We start from the raw sequence: 19,757 nt of genomic DNA on the forward strand, positions 1-19,757 counted from the left end.
CCTCAGAATTGGATGCTGTAGGATGATCAGCTGTTCTGTTTGACAGTTTGGTTCCATATAATAAAATTTCTTCAGATTGCCATAGCTTTCTAGAATCATATTAAACAACCATAAATACATCAATAGATGATATTATAATATCCCACTTGCGATTCCCAGCAACTGGTATTCTGAGGTATACAGCTTCTCGCCTGGAGAACATGGCTGTTGTTGCCAGTGGTCACTGATAGCCTTATACACCTTGAGTTTTTTCTAATCCTGTTAATGCCATCCAAGGTGGTGGCCATTTTAACTTTTATTTATTTGTTTCATAAGTGTCTCAATCACTATTCAAAATGCAATATTGCACCCCTTCACAGTGGTTTGCCACATGGATAATAATGTAAAACCATATAAAATATAAACGAGACCTAGCTGTGCCTTGAGTGGATTGCAGCATCTATTGTTCCTGTTTCCATCATATACTCTGGAGGTTTGGTGGGGAGAGACAGAAAGAGGTGTTGTGGGTCTGCTGCAAAGTTTTCCCAAGCATAGCCCAACTAATGCATCCAGGGGTGCAAGGCACAGCACCAGCTGATTGGTACCTGAGGTTGTCCTGTTTTGGGACACAGGAAAACCTGTCCCTTTGGCTTTATAATGTAGCAATGGGGAAGCAGTACATCTGCACAGGGCCAGAATACAAGAGCCCAACAGGGTTAAACATCTTACCCAGCAAATAAATGTTTGGGAACAAAAAATATCAGCTGGAACCCTCGATCCAAGAGTGAGATAGTGCAGGGATAGAGGGAAAAACAACAGCTTGTGCCAAATCAACCAGCTGTGTGTTTTGTTTTGTTTTTAAAAAAATTGATTGAATTGTTATGTCCACTTAGGGAAGATTGAAAATAATGCTAATAAAAGGAAGGAGCCCATGGATGTGGCATACATTAGGGCTTGGAAAGCTGATTCATTTCTGTACCGCACAGCTAAAGCAGAGGAAATCCACTTAATGGATTTCTGTTCTCAGGCCTGTATGTAATAGCTCATTAGAGGAAATACTCCATGCCAACATTTTGGAGCAGCTTCAGCACTCCGCAGTAAGATGCAGTGCCATATTTCTCTGCGTGCTTATTAGACAAACAGCAGTGGGATGCTTCCTTTGGATCTGCACTGAAAAATAACTGTAAATAACAATCTTGAGGGTTTCCAGAGTAGTATTCTTATGGCACCTCAAAGCTGCTATTTTTGGTGAAAAACATATACCCACAATTTTAGGTTGCACAGTTATAGCTGATTGGGAGGGTTTGCATGGCAAACCCTACTTTCCCCCAAAAGATTGAACTATTTGCAATAAGGAAAAAGATTGGAAAATCCACTGGGATAGCACTTGTTTTGATGCAATGTCATCTCGCCTTCCTACAAACAAATTGGGATGAATGCTCATTAAATAGAGTCCTCTAATGTCCCTGCAAACAAACCAGAATCAATGCTTAATAAACAGGTCGTCTGGAAGCAGCCTAAAGGATTTAATATGGCATGAGCTTTTATAGACCACAGTCTACTTTGTCAGGTGAATGGAGTGTTATCCTGAGTTACAGGTATGTATACAGATGGTTTGGGAGGGGGAGGTGTAAAAAGTGAGGACAGAATCAAATGAATGGCAGGCAGTGCTAATTAGGTAGATAATTTTGGGGATGCTGGTGGTGTAATTTTGTATTCTAAATTGTCTTAAAAGTCAAAATCTGAAAACTAGTTCCCAGACTGAGTACAATTGATATGCAGACCTTTCTGCTAAAAGATGCAGAAGTGATGAATACTTTTAAGTGATTTTAAGGAAAGACTAGAGTTTCTTCCAGATGTTCATTGTAAAGTAGGAATTTATGTTTGCGCTTAATGGGAGGAATTCAGCATTTTAATCTTCTGATTGTTCCAGTGGTGCAAACGTTTCTGCTTGTCAGGCAGAACAATATTCCATCTTTCCACCCTATGCAGTGTGCTGAGGGTTCCCCCAACTCCCCCTCCCGAACCACTTGTGGGGGGACGGGAGGAGGGTAAATCCTGTTGCACAAGTGAAAGTATTCCTGCCCTTAAAGTGGATCAAAGTGTTCTAAGGACTTCATTTGAGAGATTTGCCAGAGCAGGGTGGAAAATAGCATGGCAACTGTATACCCTCCTGTTCTCTGAGTAGATCAGAAGTTGACTCAAAAGCCCTTCTGTGAGCACAATGGCATCAACTAGACTCTACCCAAAGTGATCGGGGGATCGCTTTCATATTTGGAGTAACTTTAAAAGTCAGTTGGAAAAAATAGGATAAACTACGGACAGGATTAAGCCAATCGGATTGATCTCAGCAAATAATTTAGCAAGTACGGGAGCCCACCAGTTGGAGTGTGTTTTAAACAATTCCAGTTTTAGGCCCTTTTCATATCCAGCTACCAAGAAACATTATGCATGAGTTATGGGTGGGTTAGCCACTTGGATCTCTGCTGATATTAGAGGTCCTGCATCTTCATTACCTGGCTCCTTTGTGTTGGGATACTGCCAGGGAGACAAAGGCCATCATGACCCCACGTCTATTCCGGATGATCCATCGATCTCCCGTAGACACGCAGTATCATTCAATTAGCGACACGAGCTCCAGAAATAGCTTGCCACATTCCAGAGCTGATGCACGCTCTATCAGCAGAATTCGCACAGCAAAAGATGCACGCATTATTTACAACTTTATTCAGCGTTGGTCAGAACAAAGAAAACATGACTGCCTGCTTCAATGTCTCAGGCACACAGAGAGAAACGAAAGCAATAGACAAAACAGAAACATCTTGTGAACAGGAAATACGCAGGCTGTGACACAAACATCCTGCTCCCTTTTAAGGTGGAACGGAAATATCCTAACACTTTGTTGGGATGCTTTTCTTCCAGTCCCGATAGAACTCCCCATCCAGACACATTAACATGTTTTAATTTCTTTTACTGTTAATTTAAATTTTTTTAAGCTGTTTGTATTGATAATTTTAATATTTCTTGTAATCTATTAGAAATTTTACTAAAACCAAGTAGTATATAAATTTGTTAGATAAATAAAAGTAATATGTAAGTTTCCATATGATGTGTGAGGGGAGAGACTCCATCAAGCAAGGCCTCTTTCTTCCTGCCTTGCCCGCCCCCCTGGCCCTGGGACTCCTCATGAGGGAGCTGTTCCTGGAGGAAGAACAGTGAGGGGAGAGACTTCATCAGCTTGTAAACCGCCTTGAGTATTGTAAGATAGAAAGACGGTATACAAATAAAAATGATGATGATGATGATGTGGGCCCTGGGCTGACAACTTGTGCCACTATTTTTTGAAAATCTAGTAATAATGATAATAATAATAATTAATAAAATAATAATTTATACCCCGCCCATCTGGCTGGGTTTCCCCAGCCACTCTGGGTGGCTTCCAACAAAATATTAAAAATACATTAAAACATCAGTCATTAAAAACTTTCCTAAACAGGGCTACCTTCAGATGTCTTCTAAACATCAGATAGTTGTTTATTTCTTTAACATCTGATAGGAGGGCGTTCCACAGGACAGGCGCCACTACCAAAGAGGCCCTCTGCCCAGCGGCGGTGCTTCATGCTCCGGCACCGGGGGGTGGAGAGCAGGCAGGGGCGGGGTGGGGCTGGCGCGTGTCCCGGTGGCATGGCGCACCACCCGCAGGGGCGTTGTACTCGTCCTGGGGGTGTGGTGCCCAGTGCGGGCGGGGGTAGCTGCAATGGCACCCCACCGGGATCGCGCTGCTGGGGGCGATGTGCTCCCCCTGCACTCCTCTTCCTCTGCCAGTGCCTCTGCCTGGTTCCCTGTGTCCTCACTTCTTGCAGTGAGGGCCAGAAGGCCCTTGAAGCTGGACCTCAGTGTCTGGGTTGAACGATGGGGGTGGAGATGCTCCGTCAGGTATACTGGGCCGAGGCCATTTAGGAGGTCTTTCAAGAGACTTAGCTTCTCGCAGTGAGGGAACTGCCAGAAGGCCCTCAGCACTGGACCTTAGTGTCCGGGCAGAACGATGGGGGTGGAGACGCTCCTTCAGGTATACTGGACTGAGGCCGTTTAGGGCTTTAAATGTCAGCACCAACACTTTGAATTGTGCTCAGAAACGTACTGGGAACTAATGTAGGTCTTTCAAGACTGGTGTTATGTGGTCTCGGCGGCCGCTCCCAGTCACCAGTCTAGCTGCTGCATTCTGGATTAGTTGTAGTTTCCAGGTCACCTTCAAAGGTAGCCCCACATGTTGCAATAGTCCAAGATAACCAGAGTATGCACCACTCTGACGAGACAGTCTGTGGGTAAGTAGGGTCTCAGCCTGCATACAATCTGTCAATCTACTAGCAAGCCAGATTCAAGGTCCTTGTGTTAATTTACAAAGCCCTGAACAATTTAGGTCCAAGCTGTCTTAGGAACCACCTGAAGCCTTATAGCCCAGCTGGATCCCTGAGATCATCTGCAGGAGTGTTGTTGATCGTCCTCCAAACTGGCGAGGTTCATTTGACAGCAGCAAGAAACGGAGCCTTTCGTGTTGTCAGCCCAGTTTTGTGGATTACTCTTTCATTAAAGATTTAGCAGGCGTATTCTGTTTTAATTTTTAAATGCCTGCTGAAAACTTTTCTGTCAGGTTTATGCAGGCAATTAAGAACACACATTTCCACAATAGCTGATTTCTGATTTTAACATTTTTGTTTTTTGTCGCATGGTTTTATGAATAACTGTTGTAAACTACAATGATACTTTTCATGAATATGGTATATACTTTTTAAAATATGAAATAACTGTATTTGATTAATCCATTGAGGGACTGCATCTGTATGGAGAATGCGTATAAGTGACATCACACACACATGCCCCTACAGTTCTAGGAGCACACACTCTCTTGCAATAGTTATTGTAGCTTTGATTGGGCCCTGACTGCAGGCAGAAAATTGCTCCTTTTGCAAAGCTAATTATAGTCCCCTGCAAATAGCTCTCTCTTCGGCTGTTAAATCACAGCTATCTGTATCCCATTAACCTGCGCCGAACAGAGAACCGACTGCGTTTACTGCGTGCTTGCATGGCAATGGTTAACTGAGCTGGCGAGATTCTGCTTACCTCAACAAAACCAGCCGCAGTGAGAAAGGGAAAACAATGAATGGGTGGAGATGAACAGCCCAGCAGAGAAAGAGCTATGCATTCCGGCTAGTGCAGTCCAGGCTGCTGCAATGACAGTCTGAAGGTTGTAGCAGCCTCTGGAATCTGCATTCAAACTGAACATCAGCCTTCGCTTGCAAGTGGAGCCCCCCCGACCCTCTTTTTGGCACAAAAGGGCTTGTTCACCATCGGGACTTCCGAGACATGGCCAGTAACCAGGCCAGCTTACAGGATGACCAGAGCAGGCATTGCAAGTTCTTATCCTATATGTTTTACCAAGCTGTCAGAGATCACAAACCTGTCTGGATGCTGGAAGACATGAGGACTATGGAGTATTTCTACTGGGAAGAAAATGCCAGCCTGAGGACGTATTCCCCTTCCGAAGCCCTGCTCTACGCCGTGGTGCACAACCACCTGCCTTATGCCCAGTACCTGCTGTCTCATTTTCCGGAGGAGGCTCTCAAAGTCCCCGGGGAACATTTCTGCTATTGCCCTTCCTCTGCTCCTCACTTGGCCATGGCTGTCACCTACGACAGGAGAGACATTCTGGGGCTGATCATCAGCATCTCCCACAAGCTGCCCAGCCTGAACTCCTACATCAACAGAACCGGCTGCTTCCACCTGGAAGATGGAAAGACCCCTCTGCATCTCGCCTGCGAGCTCCTGAGGTCAGAGACGGTTCTGATCCTTTTGGGGAACGGGGCCTCTCCCAGGATAGAGGACAGCAAAGGACTGACACCGCTGGATGTCATCTTGGAGCAGATGTGGGACTCCAAAGTCAACGTGGTGTCCAAAAAGCTCTGCCTCGATTACCTCTTGCTCTTCATGCCCAGCCCCCGGTTCAAGATGAGGAAGGTGCTGCAGGAGCACCCAGAGCACTGGGCAGTTCTGCTAGGGGAGGACAAGTTCAATAGCCTGGTGGGGAACATGCCTGCATCCTTATACCTGCAAGCTATGCAAACCATCCTTCAGACTCTCCCACCCTCCCATTTCCCTAAAAGCATCCAGGAACTTCCTATACCTCAGGCATTAAAGCCCCTGCCTCGCTTCGGCAAGCAGCACCCAACAAAAAATATGGTAAATGTTTTTCCATGATGTTATGCTTTTTTTTAAAAAAATATGTCACATTCAAATTGTGTAATTTGTTCAGGTGGGGTTTTCAAAGGTGCTTCAGACTGCAAACCAAACCCCCAGCGCACTTCCACTTGAGCTAAATAGGACTACTCTCAAGTAAGTCACAGGAGGATTGCTGCCTTAGGGGGATTTGCTGCCCAGTTATTACTGAATTGGCATCGAAATCTGGGCTACTGTTTGATGCCGCTGAAAATCCCAGCCTTAGTATATGTTGTCAAATGAAATCTCTCTCTCTATTTTTTTCAGATTAAAAACCCCCTCCCATTCCGTGCATGTGAAAATATTACATTGAACTGAATGTACCTTTTGCTTACTGAAATCAGTGTAGCAGCACTCCTGATTTATTGTTTGCATTTTATGTAAATTATCCAGGTTTTGCATTGTTGTTATTATTTAAAAGGCACTGTTTTCACAGGGCATTATATGGACCAAGGTCCCAATCCTGTACATTGCTTGATGCCTTAACTTCTATTAACATCACTGAGTTTTAAGGATCATAACTCTATGCAGGATTGCAGCCTACCAGATCACTGTGCTGTTAGGGGAGCGTGTGGTGGGGGTTAAAGGAGGAACTCTTTTTAAGTTTTCTCAAGTGCTGCATAATGAATCAGCAGTTATGATCATAAATGTCTTGGCCTTCAGTGCTGCTGCAGTGGCGAGGAGTCCCTCTGGCTGCAGGATTCTGTTGTGTCACCTTAAAACATCGAGCCTTTCTAGCAAAAGCTAGATAGGTTCGTAGTGTGATGGAAAGGACCCAATGAAACCTACATAGATGGAATTCCTTTTCAAAGCTGAGTGGTAGGGGAAAGACCAATTTCCACAACACATCACAATGTGCCAGACCCTTACCCTCCCCTTTCCTCTCTGCTCACAGTGTCACTGTAGTTTCAAGAGTGAGCATGCCTACAAAGGAAGATGCGGCATGGTCCTTAATGCTAGAGACCTACCTACAGTGGCTGCTTGTATTTTTTTTTTCACTGCAAGAAGCAATGTAATGTTAGACAGCTGATGCCCCCCTCCCCTGCAAGAAATGCACTGGGATCCTTGCAGTTGCTGAGAAAGAATGCTGGTGGCCTTCCCCACCAGATGTCTTGGGCTACATCTCCCATCAGTCCCAGCCAGTGTGAAGGCTTTTGACTTAGGAAAAAGGGACCCTGCCCACTTTAGAGGATGAGACCTTGTGAGTGAATGTACAAAGGTCACCATCATCAACCAAAGAGTTTGCCCTGTTTGCCTGTAGACAGGCTGCTCCTGCCTCTCTGTCCATCCCAACTTATCTCCCCCACCCAACCATGACCACTGATGTAACCTGCCTAAATAATGACCCATCAGCATTCCTTCAAGGTGCACAATCTCTGTAGCTCCAGGTGCATGGTTTCTGTTTTTTTTGTTTGTTCATTCGTTCATTTTACCTCTGCCAGAAAGGATTGTGTTCCCTACATGCCCATGTTGTAGATGGGCAACACATGTTTGCTCCTCTGATTTTGGATCACATGCTGTTTTCAGCAAGGCATCTCTGGCCAGAAGAACACTGATAGCCAGGGATGGACCTTGATGCTTTCCTGGAAAGAGAAGAATGAGATGCTCTCTCCCTCCACCCCAACAACCCCTGAATTCCACAAAGAAAAGCCAAGCAGACTGGCAGATGAACCTTACCTCAACACAGGTGCCAGGCGAGCAGCCTCCACTGCACTTGGAGGCAGCAGGCTGGCTTAGGGGTTGCAGGGTGGGTTGTGTAGCTGCCGCTCCCCACCTCTGCCTGAGGCACCTGTCTCACTCTGCCTTATGGTGGGGCCAGTCCTGAGTGAGAGCCTGGCCCTAAGGATGTTTCCTGGGAAGCAACTCATATGGAAATGGAGGGGAGCTGCTTCCTCCTGAACAGGCTTAGAAGCAAGTTCTGAAACCCTGGACAGCCCCTGCCAGTCTGTGAGTACAGTGCTGAGCTCTATGGACCGAGTGGTCTGATTAAGCATCTGGCAGCTTCGTACGATCCTATGTACTTTGGAAACGGGGCTAAAGCATTTTTCTTAAGGCAACTTGGCTTGATAATAACCACTGCTCTGTAGAAAGCTGACCTGTTTTTCACAGATAGGTCCAAATTCCACGATAATGGCCAATGAGAAGCTGTCCCTTTAATGTAAATGCCTAAGAAGACTCAGAATTTGAAACAGTTGTGCAATTTCATCCTTGTGAACAAATGAGCAGGTTTTTTCTGTGTCTAGTGGATGCATAGGAGCTGGTGCCCTAGCACATGCCAGGCATATTGAGGATACTATCTCAGTCTTTGAAATTTACCTCTGCAACAAAATGTAAGCTATGTGTTCTATTAGAGCCAGTGGGTTTGAACAGACCTACATGATTTGCAAGAATCTCCTATTACGTTCTGGTACTGGCGACTCCCCACAGGTACTTGACAAATCAGACCAAATGCCCCAATCTAGCCAAGCATTTTGTTCTCAAAGCCAGCCAAATGCCTATGGGAAGCCCGTCTAGAGGACATGAGCACAGCAGCACCTGCCCCCCGCCAGCTCTGTGACATAATCCTGCAGCAAACTGAGAATTTGTGCCTGCCGAACTTCTGCCATAGAGCTGTTAAGGGCGCAAGAGCACCTTAAAAAACAAAACAACAACAACAACAAAAGCCAGACAGTTCAGCATCCCTCTTCCTTTCCATGATTAAATCCTCAGGACCCTCCTTTCAGCATTTTGAAGTTCACAGGATTGCCTTAGCTTTCCCCTCACCTATGGGGGACATAAAGGAGAGGCATCTAGGGAACTTTTGCAGTACATTTCTGATACAGCAAAACAGAACCAGTTTCTAGCCAACCAGCCACACAGACAACACAACTAAATGCCAGCCAGAGTAAAGAATGTTTTAAATGAACTAGGCAACAAACGCACAAACGTGTGTGTGTACGCTTGAATCAAGCAATGCTAAAATAATAATCAAATTGCAAATAAAGCCCACATCAATAAATCTAACCATGTTGCAGCAGGCAATCTAATAAATCTCATTTCAGTGGAAAATGTATCTGAGATATCCCCACGCAATACTATCAATTATCTTGCTTTATAGTATATGCACCCTATCCTAGCAAACATTTTGAATGCAAGACCCTCTTTAATCTTTCAGTCTATTGGAAAATGACACAGCCTTTAAATTGTTGTCCCCCTCGCCCCATATTGTATTAGCCACAGTAGACAAATTTGGCAGCAGTTCCCTGAACTGTGAAGGCTGTTCACTTTGCAGTCTTATCGCTGCTCAGAGTTTCCTTCCTTCTTACAGAAGGGAGAATGATTAGGGTAGTTTTATGTGCTTGCTAAGCCAGTCTCACAGAAGATTTAGAGGTGTGTCTAACCATATCTTTGCAGCAGCCTCCAAAGTCAGGATAAGAACAAAGGAACCGCTATCCACTGTGACTGATCTACAGAACAACAGAGGGGTTGTTGGGAGTGGACCGCAGCCTGCGCCAAAGAGACACCAGCTGTTGAAATCTGTGGGGAAAGGGCTGGGTCTGGTGTTGTTTTCATTCCTCTTGCAGCTGCAGCTTCTAATTTGGATGTCAGCAAAGATGGGAACAAGGATGGCACTCTTTAAGCAAGCGCTATTTAGGAATAATCCCACAAGGGAGATATCTGCACACTGTTTTCGACCGTATAAAATCTCCCCGAGTGAACCAAACCTTAAAAAAAACCCCAATCCAAATTCAAACAGATTTAAAGGTCAAGGATGAAATTGAAGGAGGTTCAGGATGAAATCCATGGTCACTGATGGCCATTGATGAGAGGAGCTGAAGCGTACTTTTAGACCGGGAAGAGAATGGAAGATTGCAGAGTTACAGAATAGAGGCCACTGTTTTCTTTCAGGCACAAGTCATCAGCCTGAGAAAGCTACATCAGAACTGGGCAGGGGTATCATTGGTGATAAAATTTGTAGGGGTTTGCTTTCTAGAGTGACGGAGTGAAATGCCAGAACTTTAGGGTTAGAATATTCTGGAAACCCTCCAATATTTCTCCAATGAAAATAGGGACATCATATTCAATAATAATATTTATATCTTGCCCATCTGACTGGGTTGCCCCAGCCACCCTGGGCAGCTCCCAACATATATAAAAACATAATAAAAATTTAAACATTGGAAAGCCTCCCTATACAGGGTTGCCTTCAGAGGTCTTCTAAAGGTTGTATGGTTATTTATCTCCTTGGTTTGGGGGTCGCATAACTCCATACCTGCCAACATTTCTCTAGTGAAAATAAGGATGTCCTAAAGGAAAATTGGGACATTCCAGGATCAAATTAGAAACCAGGTCGGCTTATGTAAATCTGGGACTGTCCCTGGAAAATAGGGACACTTTGAGGGAATGGGTCGTTCATTATTACTCGTGAGATGAAACTAACATAAAATAACAGTACCAATCCATTTGAATCTCTACCCATCCCCAGAACCCAATATGGGGTATCTAATGACCCTGTATTCCTGAGATCCCAAAAGAAAAATTCTAGCTAGCCCATGGCTAAGAAAAACCTCTCAACAATTTGTTTTAATGGGATTGTGCAGGTCCCTCTGCATCGTGGAAAAAATAATCCATTTTAAGGGCTACTACTTGATCGATTTCCTATGGGTCTTACCAATGAGATTGCCAACTGATCAGGGGCAGAGGAAGGAGGGCTTTGTGCGTTTAGTAGCATCTTATTAAGTGCAGCACGACAGCAAACATCATTACCTAGTATCTGTACATTATGCTGTTGTTAAATGCACAGCTACAGTGCCTACTTTATAAACCATAGCTGGCTCTGAGCTCAGCTTTTAAAAAACTAAATTGCAGTTTTCTGCAATGCATAGTTTGCAAATGCACATATACTTGCTTTTATTAAGTAGGGTTGCCATGTTTCAAAAGCTAAAATTCCTGTTGAGCTTTTATTTAGGAAGACCCCAACATTTTTGAGCTTTTTATTATTTTATTTTTTTAGGAAGCCTCCCTGAAAAATAGTGATTTTAAGCTTTTTGGAGCTGTTTCCGCTGCATTTTCCATTGTGCTTTTTCCGCTTTGGCAAAATTACCCCCAACATCATTTTTTCAGCCAAAAAAACAGGACAGGTCAGGAATATTTCTGATGTATGGCAAGCCTGTATTAAGGCATGGGAAGTAGCTTAGCATTTCCTTACTGTGGCACAGTTGCCCATTCTCCCACTGCAAGGGCACGGGATAGGCTTCCAGTACGTACTACTTCCAGACAACCTGTAAATGTTTTGCAACACTGCCTGTTGTTATTGCTAACCCAACCCTTGACCCTCAAGGTCTTTAAGCAGAGTCTGGCCAGCCATCTGCTAGGAATCCTGCATTGCAGCTCCTGCATGGAGCAGTCGGTTGGACTGGAGGAGCCAAAGGTCACTTGCTGCAAGCCTGTAATTCTCTGTCACTTTTTATTACAGCTGTGTACACAAATAGCCTGTCAACATTCTCCACCCTCAGCACAGAAACTGGAGGGAATCCGATTGAATTTCTGCAGGGGAAGGGCAAATTTTCATCATTTCCCCCTCACATTTCACAGAGGCAGTAGCACAGCTCCGCCCCCCCCCCGGGAGTTTTTCTTTCTTTCACAGCCACTGCAAGTCACAACAGCAGCAGCTGTGTTGACAGCCCAGCCACCATTTTGCATCCCCAACAATGCCCCTGGGACCGTGTGTGTGTGTGTGTGCTTGTTTTGGTGTGTGTGTGTGGGGGGTGACTAGAGGTGAGATGGTGACCCCCACAAATATGATGGAGAATGTTGGGAGGAAAGTCTGCAAAACTGCCTCCTTTTCCTAGGGGGTTAAGGAAAAAAGCCATAGATTTTCTTTTATTTTTACTTGGGGGGAAAAAGCCTGATGAGAAATTTGGCTCAGCATTATATACAACGCTGCCATCATCAGCTTGACAAAAATCTGAAATATTGGTCCGAGGCATTTCCAAATGGCTGCTAGCCATGAAGGCTATTTTCCACTATATGCCTGAATACCAGCTTCCGGGATATCACAGATGGAGAGAGTGCTGCAGTGCTCAGGATTTGCTTGTGGGCTTCCCATGGGTATCTGGTTAACCACTGTGAGAGCAGGGCTTTAGGCTCTTCTTATGTTCTTACGTCAGACCTCTGGTCTATTTTGGCTCATTATTTCTGAATCTTTGCTGCATATCATGCATTAATGGGTGGTGATACCATTAGGATTACATCTGCTTCATTAGCACTCATAGGTATGGTTGCTGCACAAGGTATGGCATACCTATACAACCAGATGTCTGCTGATACACTCTCCCACCAAAACAAGTTAGGGAACAGGCTACCTGCTCAGATGACTGCGCCACAGTTTAAGCGGTGAGAATACAATGGTGTTCATGCTTCACTGGCACACCAGACTATGTATGAATGGAGTCATAGGAAAGTATTTTAACCTAATGCAGCGTTTGCCAACCTTGAATCTCCAGCTGTTTTTGGACTACAACTCCCATCATCCTTAGCTAGCAGGACCAGTGGTCAGGGATGATGGGAATTGTAGTCCAGAAACAGCTGGACACCCAAGTTTGGGAAACCCTGGCCTGATGCCTTGTAAGTCTTCTGTACCAGAATGTAGTCATTCTACAGCCAAGTCTACCTCAGGTCTATTGGCATTTAATTTGGTGAATGTTTCACTCAAGCAGGGGTGTAGTTATTCTAATGTTGTTGGATGCCATCACCAATCATTCCCAGCCAGCATGGTCAGGAATCATGACTGCTGGGAATTGTGGTCCAACAACACCTTGAGGGCCACAGGTTAGTCACCTCTGATTTAAAGCTTGCTCATCACAGACAGCTAATAATAATAATAATAATAATAATAATAACCATTCCATCACCCTTTCCCATTATGATTTTCATGAGATGTTTCGGACTGCAACTCCCACCATCTGTAACAACTGGCCATGGAGACAGGGGATGATGGGAATTGGAACCCAAAGCATCTGGAAGGCACCTAGAGAAAGCAACCTTCAAGCCTTTCTGTCCTTTCTTTGGGCTTACCCAGAAGCAGGGAAGTCCATGCATTTGTATGGTGACAAATATTAATATAGTTTATTTTTGTAACCAAACAGAATGAATGTTGACGGCAGATGTCCTGTGGCATATTGGACTCTTGAAATAATTTCAAGGGGAGGGAGAGGGAAGGAGGGAGGGAGGAAGAATGTATTTGTATACATGAATAAGAAATCTCAATTTTTAAAATTTGATGTCAAGTCTATGAAACATTGCAAAAGACTGAACTGCTAGATTCCTCCAGAAAGAATTTGGAAATGATGCACATATGTTTTTCATCTGTGGCAGAGAGTCCTAAAATCTTCTGTCAGGATCTACTGTTGCAGTGACATCTCTCTTTAAGTATTCTGTAACTAGGAAAGTGGGGCACCTCTCCCAGAGAACTCGTTGGTCACCATTGTGTTAATATTGTGCATTTGTCACGCTTACCTGAGGCATAATTGGTGCCCGCACTGGCAAAGTGTAGAGGCTGAGAGAAGGAGCTCTAGCCCAGGCAGCTGCTAGTTCAAGCCTTAACTTAGCCATTAGGTTGCTTTAGGCAAATAACCGTTTCCTTCAAATCTCACTGCCCCCCACAGTCAGTAGTATGATATTAATAATACTGATTGATATTACAAGGCTTTGTTTGATGTTCCTGGCATTAAAATTTTGAACAGGAGTGGTTCAGAGCATGCTCAGAAGAATCTGTTGCTGCTTGGAAGCTGGAGAAACAGAGTTCCCAACCCAACCAAGATCAAGGGATTTAATTCTGCTTTTAAATTCTGAGCTAAAAGAAAAAAGATCTCATTAGAAGCACATGTTTAAATTTGGCTTTCAAATTTGAAAAGAATGACGAGTGAAACTGGGAAAATTTTCATACATTTGCAATTCTTTGTTTCAGCTATACATTCTACCCTTTTGTATTCAGTATTTGCTTAAATGGGCACATGCTGCCATTTGCTGAATAACATGAAATCTTGATAAATTCATTTTACCACTTATCAAGTAAAGCCATATTTTGTAATTTAGACTCTGCCTCTCCCCCACCCCTTCAGTTTTACAATGGAAAAACCTTTTATCCATGTGATTGTACTTTTACCTTCTGCATGCTAAAAGACAAAGATTGTAGTATATATCGCAAAATAAAAAAAATATGCTGATTATGCCGATTGCAAAATTATTTTATCAGATTGTAATGAACCATAATAAACCTCCAACGTAAATTGGATTAGTCTTTTTTATTGCCTGTTGAGTTGGTTGTGGGTTTTATTATCAGTTGGATTTAAAGTGCTGGGTTAATTGCTTTCCCCTTTGTTTTAAACTGCATATGTTCATTACTGGAAAAAAACATATTTGAGTTTCGGAATTATTATTTTCACTCATACCACAGAGATGAGTGCTCCAGTTAAATGTTTTTAGATCTCTGGAAAAACACATTGTACTCCACTGGAAGGGCTCAACGCCCAGAACGTCCAGGTACGGCTGGTAGTGTATCTGTGCCTGGGGAGCCCACTCTGCACCCCAACTTCTTAGTGTGCAATAAATTAAGCTAGACAGACCAATGTACGTCCAAGTAGGGTTGCCATCTCCCATCTGTAGTCTGAAGCAGTGTCCTAGAAAAATTTGGCAAAATTGTCCAGGAAAATCTGGATGTATGCCAAGCCATGCCAGCAGTGATGTTTTTGCTGATTTTCCTTTTAAAAAAAGTAGCTCCAGATTTTCACTTTTTGAAATATGCCAACCCTACATTTTGGAGCAAGAAGAAAAGATGCCTCCTCAAAAACTGGACATTGCCTGTTAAGGTGGAACAATAAAATTGGGTCCAAGGATCTTTGCCATGGGCATGATTACCCTCAGCTTCCAATTGAGTCATTCCATTTTTTTTAGCCCCATCTGTTTCCAAGGAGAGGTGAAGAAGAACGTGTGAAATCCTCTGCAAAACTGGAGAAAGGCAAACAGGGCAAATTTATACTTGACATGGAGCACAGTTAAGGCCTTTATCCATGGCATTTAAACAAGGGATGGTTGCAGAATTTGCCTCTGTTGTATTCTACCATAGACTTTGAGGTTCTGCTCTACTAGAAATGTTTTCTGGAGCAGAACTCAAATCTTTGGAACTTGTTTTCCTTCCAGTATATTTGCTACCAGGCTAGACCTATGAAGCCACGAATAACTTGGGACCCAGTTACCTGACACAACACCTCTGCCCACTTGCTGAGATCTCAGAACAAGCCACTGCCTATGGAAGTCCACCTGGCAGCTACAAGTGAGTGGAGACTTTTCCATCATGGCTCCCACCACTGGGGGGAAAAAAGGCAAATGACCTTGTTGAGTTTTCAGCACTTCCTATTCTGGTTCACTCAGGCTTTTGCTAGTCACTCATATCAGGCCACTGATAATTTTTCAGCTACTGTGATTTGATTTGATTTAGCTGCTGTGTTTTAATTATTTACTGTACATATTAAGTTTATATTGGACTTTGTGTTGTATTGGTTCTTATGTGTTGTAAAACTGGCTTGGGATTTTTAATGAACAGCATTCATTTTAAATAAAGAAATAATAAATTTATTTCCATAATTGCTCTTGACTTTCTAGTCCCTCTTCCATCCTGCACTGCACTGAGTTGAACACACTGGTTGGAAGAGAGGGAGAGCAAGGCAACTGTTGTATGCTCTGCATTTATTTTATTTTTACCAAACTCTGGAATTTTGTGTGTCTCTATGTTTTTAAATTAAAAAACATTGAATACCAGGTGCAGCGCCAGTTCTGCCACTACCCCCAAATCCCAATCTCTAATTGAAATTCAGCTGGTAGGGAAACAAAGCAAGGCTGTAATCTCAGATCAATTACAGAACGGAACTGAGGAAATCCTCTTATCCCTTGTTTTTAATGCATTTGCCACATCTTTTGGGAATTACTTCTTGATCCACATGCTTAGGGTCACATTACACTTCCCTGTTCAAAAAAATGCAAAATTATCCGGGGAATACACCTGTTAGCTTCACAGAAGAAAAATAGATTCACTCCCAAGAGGACAAAGGTTTGTCTCAGGTCTCATAAACAGAATATTCAAAGGTTGTGCAATCTCCTCTTAGCCTAAGGCCTACTATGTGAAAATAATAAGAACTGCCATAAGCTGTGGACATTCCACACTTTGGAGTGCCTTCGCTGTGCTTCCTGACTCGGTCCACTCATTTATTAGATTTCTATGCTGTCTTTCTACCAAGTGATTTACAATTCTGAAACACGAAAACAAACACACTATATAAAATGCAGAGGGACAGAGTCCTCTCAGGCCAGCTGGGAGCTGATGGTTAGTGTGCTCCCTGGCCCGGACTCCCTGACCTCTGCCTTCCCTGAGGGCAGCCCCAGAACTGACCCAACAGTTCTCACTGGCTATGGAAGGTTCTTTGTGAGCTGATGGGATGTTTGTTTCCTGTTGTCCATACAAAGCAAGACAAATGTGTACCAACACAAAGGTCTCCCTTTGGTGAAAAATGAATGTTTAAAGCACAACAATGTCTCATCATTTGGCAGTGGGGATGATCTGAGACGCATGACCTGTGACCTGCTTCTCTGCCTTCAGATGACAATTCATGTTGGTGGTTCTGCCTTTCCACCCCCACATTCCTCTACTTCCTTTAGACACATGAGCAAACCAGCAGGCACAATTCTACATGTTTTCCTGAGCTCTATTCCATTAGTATTAATATTAGTAACGGCTTAGGTGTCAGTATTACACCTGGGCATTGGTAAGTCTTCCAGAACCGCTGTTTAGAGCTCTATTGTAAAATGTTGAGCCTCGTTTCTGTTGGAATTCTGCCTGGGTCAGAGGAATGTGCCACAGCGTAGGCACCGGCAGATATTCCTTGTCGACCTCCCCGCTGCTACTCCCGGCAGATAAGCAGGCAAGGTCTCGGCGATTCTTCCCAGATGTGAGAAGAACACACCGTTTCTTCTCTCTCCCCTTTGGTATCCCCAGGGAGGGAAAAGAAGCAGACAGAAAACTATTTACATTCTTTATTTCTGTCTCTTACATCAGTACAGAGAAACATGTCTGCACTCAACAGCAGTAAGAATAAACTCCACCCTTGTACTTCCAGTACGGGTCATATGACACACACTCTGAGCTAACATCTGGTGCTCAGTACAGAATGGACTGCCCCTTTGTTCCCATGGCAACAGTCACAAACATCCTGTTTGGCTTTGCAGCCACCTGCAGCTGACTTAGCTGCTAGAGCCTTTGCTTGCTGCCGCATTGGTGCTTTATGGTAACAGTTTCTACCTGCTTACACCTGGGCATTATTCGGCATTTGCAGGTCTTCCAGCACTGCTGTTAAGAGCCCTGACGTGGGTGGCGCTGTGGGTAAAACCACAGAGCCCAGGACTTGCTGATCAGAAGGTCGGCGGTTCAAATCCCCACAACGGGGTGAGCTCCCGTTGCTCGGTCCCTGCTCCTGCCAACCTAGCAGTTCAAAAGCATGTCTAAGTGCAAGTAGATAAATAGGTATCACTCCGGCGGGAAGGTCAACGGCGTTTCCGTGTGCTGCTCTGGTTCGCCAGAAGCTGCTTAGTCATGCTGGCCACATGACCCAGAAGCTGTACGCCAGCTCCCTCGGCCAATAAAGCGAGATGAGCGCCGCAACCCCAGAGTCGGTCACAACTGGACCTAATGGTCAGTGGTCCCTTTACCTTTACCAGTGCTGAGATTCATATTCCAATGCATCCTTTGGGCATGAAAAACAAGTACAAGCAGTTGCTGCAGGTGAGTTATGGACTAAACTGTTGCTGCTGCTTCCCCTTCAGTTGATGACGTCCATGGGAGAGAGGCTATTGTTCAGTTAAACGGGTTGGTGAGACATCCAGCCTCCATGTAAATTCAAGAAAAAAAACTCGGTTACCTCCTCCCCCCTCCCCCCCCCAGATATCATGGTGTTCACATCGTTCCTGCTTGGCTGGGGACATGCCATGAATAAGAAAGAAGAAGCTTCACTGAGTCTGTGTTGTTCTTGTTTTGAATGACGCAGGAGCAACTGCAGAATGGAGGAATAATGGTGGCAAAAACAGATGTGGGCTGCCCTTCTCCCTGAAAAAGTCCACAAACAAAAATGTGCTCTTTAGCAGGGATGGTATGTCTATGACTCCTCCAAAACTGCCAGTTCCTTCCCACCAGTACAGCTTCTCCTGATGGAATAGGAGCAGAACTTAGATGCCACACCTAGCTTAATGTCTCCTATAAACCGGAGTTTATCAACAGGGAAATTAGAGTTCATAGTCATGTTCCATTATCATACCCACTGTCTTATTCTGCCTATCCTAAATTTGTGATAGGATCAAATAACAATAGATAAAACCCCAGAGTTTACAAATGTATCTGTCAGGGGTTCAGGAGCAGAGGGACAGGGAAGGGAGGAATTAGAGACCGAGGGAGAGGAATCCGAGGGAGAAGTCAGCGATGATAGCCGTCCGAGGTCTCTAAGTCTCTCCAGCGAATCAGAGGATTCACAGAAAGGGGCTCCCGTGATCAGAGCAAGGGGGTTGCCAAGGGGAACACCCCAGGAGGGAGGGGCCAGAGAGGGCTCAGAGAGCAGCAGCTGGAAATCGGGACCAGCTTCCCCACCGGAGAGCAGTAGGGGGGAGGAGCCCCAGGCATCGGGAGCAGGCAGCTCTCCGTCAGCGGAAGGACAGGAGTCAGGGTTAGCCACGCCTGCATCAGAGAGCGAGGAAACGGTCAAAAGGAAGGTCAGGGGCAGCGCGCGCGCGCCAAGTTCAAATGTACAAGAGGGTGGCGCCATAAGCAGCCCGGAGAGGGAGCCGGGTCCCAAAGCCCGCCGAAGAGAGGGGGAGGAGTCCGAGGGGTCCGCATCCGAAGCGTCCAGGAAGGAAGGCACCCAGGGGGGTAGTAGGACCCAGAGGCGGAAGGAGAAACGCAGAAGGTGGAGTAAGGCTAGAGTGTTGAACTGGTGTACAGGGGGCGGAGACTCAGATGAGGCTTCGCTGGTCTAGGGTCTAGACGTAGAGATGCACGCTAGGGTTTGAAAATGGGAACTAAACTTCAATAAAGACTTTGTACAGTTCCGCTGGCTAGCGTTGGTCTTCTGTGAGCTGGGACCTGGAGGCAGTCTCTGACAGTAAGCCTCATCTCAAATTTTCACCGGTTTTCTTCGCCTCAAGCATCGCTACGGGAGCGAGGCAGGGAGGGCAGAAGACTGGTGCCTTGCGAGCTCACAAAAGTCAGGCGAGATGACTACAGAACAGAAAATAGCTTCCCTGCAAGAAGCGGTGACACAACTCAGCGCTGAAATAATCGCATCCAGGAAGAGAGAGGAAGAAGCGGCGGCTGCCTGCAGAGATCTTCAAGCCAGGTTAGAGGGGCTTGCGAAGCAGGGGCTACCGGGACCCAGATCCGAGGGGATTGGGTTGGGGAAAAGAGGAGCCAGCATTGTATCTCATTTTGA

General features: G+C 44.9%; 1 protein-coding gene across 2 annotated transcripts; it reads left to right on the plus strand.

The window, feature by feature from the left end:
- The first annotated feature begins 4,268 nt into the window (after positions 1 to 4,268).
- LOC309366600 (ankyrin repeat domain-containing protein 9-like) lies at positions 4,269 to 15,867 on the plus strand. Of its 2 annotated transcripts, none has more exons than XM_081905282.1 (2): positions 4,269 to 6,216; positions 15,433 to 15,867. In XM_081905282.1, the coding sequence occupies exons 1-2, from the start codon at positions 5,344 to 5,346 to the stop codon at positions 15,490 to 15,492; spliced, it is 933 nt and encodes a 310-aa protein (XP_081761408.1). In that variant the 5' UTR covers positions 4,269 to 5,343; the 3' UTR covers positions 15,493 to 15,867. The 2 variants fall into 2 exon arrangements, with proteins under 2 accessions (XP_081761408.1, XP_081761407.1); XM_081905281.1 differs by lacking the exon at positions 15,433 to 15,867 and adding an exon at positions 13,171 to 14,995.
- The last annotated feature ends 3,890 nt before the right edge of the window (positions 15,868 to 19,757 follow it).

The sequence above is a fragment of the Podarcis melisellensis genome, assembly GCF_964234715.1.
Source record: "Podarcis melisellensis genome assembly, chromosome: 3".
In the NCBI taxonomy this organism is placed as follows: domain Eukaryota; kingdom Metazoa; phylum Chordata; class Lepidosauria; order Squamata; family Lacertidae; genus Podarcis; species Podarcis melisellensis.